The sequence below is a fragment of the Acanthisitta chloris genome, unplaced genomic scaffold, assembly GCF_000695815.1.
Source record: "Acanthisitta chloris isolate BGI_N310 unplaced genomic scaffold, ASM69581v1 scaffold27941, whole genome shotgun sequence".
NCBI lineage: Eukaryota > Metazoa > Chordata > Aves > Passeriformes > Acanthisittidae > Acanthisitta > Acanthisitta chloris.
The window spans coordinates 22,523-24,079 of record NW_008658247.1 but is presented as its reverse complement, the minus strand read 5'-3'; the positions used below and the strand labels follow the sequence as shown (position 1 = coordinate 24,079).

At 42.8% G+C, this 1,557-nt stretch overlaps 1 protein-coding gene across 1 annotated transcript in view; it reads left to right on the top strand.

Annotated features, from left to right (window-relative positions):
* Positions 1–911: 911 nt before the first annotated feature.
* Positions 912–1,557, top strand: part of CHRNA3 (cholinergic receptor, nicotinic, alpha 3 (neuronal)) — a gene marked incomplete at its 5' end in the record, with an annotated part of 4,543 nt that continues 3,897 nt past the window's right edge. Inside the window, 1 exon segment of the mRNA XM_009085034.1 lies at positions 912–1,042. Within this exon segment, the coding sequence (XP_009083282.1) occupies positions 912–1,042 (131 nt within the window).

The window sequence follows — 1,557 nt, the reverse complement described above, 5'->3', positions numbered from 1 at the left end:
TGCTGCACTTCTGCAGTTGTTAAATGCAATACTTTTGCTCTGGAGGCTCCCAAACATGCTGCTTTGGTAGACCACGAGGAAGCAACTCATCAAGGAGGTCCTGCACAGCATCACTTGGTGGTGATTAGCTCCCAGAAAGGGGGGAATTAACCAAAAGTGTTCACTTGAAAAGGGTCTTTATGTGTCAGAAATGCAATTACTCACTGTTGCAGTCAGCTTAATAACCAACTTGATTCTCACCTTCAGTCTGATACACAGCTTTGTAAAAGTGGGGTTTAACAGGCCCTAATGACCAAGGCTGTTACTTAGCTGAGCAGTGACACCTGCAGCTCTTTCTGACCCATCCACCCAGGGTCCCTCACTCCGTGCTCACCCCTAGCACCACAGACTCCAGGGATTTATTTTCACCATCTCACAGATAACTTTGTTCTCAAAAAGTCAGGTATTATTAAAGTTCTACACTCTCTAACAAGAGAGTTTCTTTTTCCTTTTTTCACCTTGTTTCAGCTACTGAGTAGAGATTCCTGGGACTCAGTTACACATATATAGAATTATAGAATCATGGGATCAACCAGGTTGGAAGAGACCTCCAAGATCAAGTCCAATCCTACTGTTGTTACTAGACCATGGGACGAAGTGCCACATCCAGTCTCATCTTGAAAACCTCCAGGGTTGGTGAATCCACCACCTCCCTGGGCAGCACATTCCATATAAGTCATGTCTTGATATGACCATCAAGGTCTAGATAACTAGGCCCACCTACAATCTGCATGTGAACACCATACATATGTGTTTGTTAAAGAAATATCTAAACACTGTAGTATCCAAAAGAAAACAACCCTAGAAGTGATATGATAACACTTGCCTTAGGTCTAGTCCATTGAGTTTCAGTTTCTTCCCAAACCTAACAGCCTCATCTCTTCCATAATTAGATCTGGAATGATTACAAGCTCCGGTGGAATCCAGCAGACTATGGAGGGGCAGAATTCATCCGAGTACCATCTGGCCAGATCTGGAAGCCAGATATTGTTTTGTATAACAAGTAAGACTCTTGATTATTTGCCTTCTTAATTCAGGAAGAAGGGGGGTGATGTTACCAGTTTTAAAGAATTCAGCAGCAGGTTCACCGAAAAAACTGAAAAATCTGATTTTCTACACACCTGTGTCCCACACCCCTCACTCTGTTCTCACCTCCCTGACAGCTCCATCAGTATCCCTGGGCAGGAAGCAGCCCCTAACCTGGACCAGCAAGTGGGCAGGCCAGAGTGAACTTGGCCTTTCCCCTTCACAAGTCACCACTTCTCCTATTCCTTGTATCACTCTCTACCAGGGAGATAGCAAGAATTCCCTTAGACTGGAGAATTCTTGTTTGTGAGTCAGACCTTTAACTGAAAAATAATGCCAATTCTAACTTTGTAGGAGTTAAAGTCACACTTTGACACCTTTAGAATAATAGAGAATAGTTATTATTTCTGTATTGTTTACAATAATACAGAAAAGCCACAGATAAAGTTTATTTTAGATATCAGTGTCTGGGACTGTGAGGAGCCAACCCAT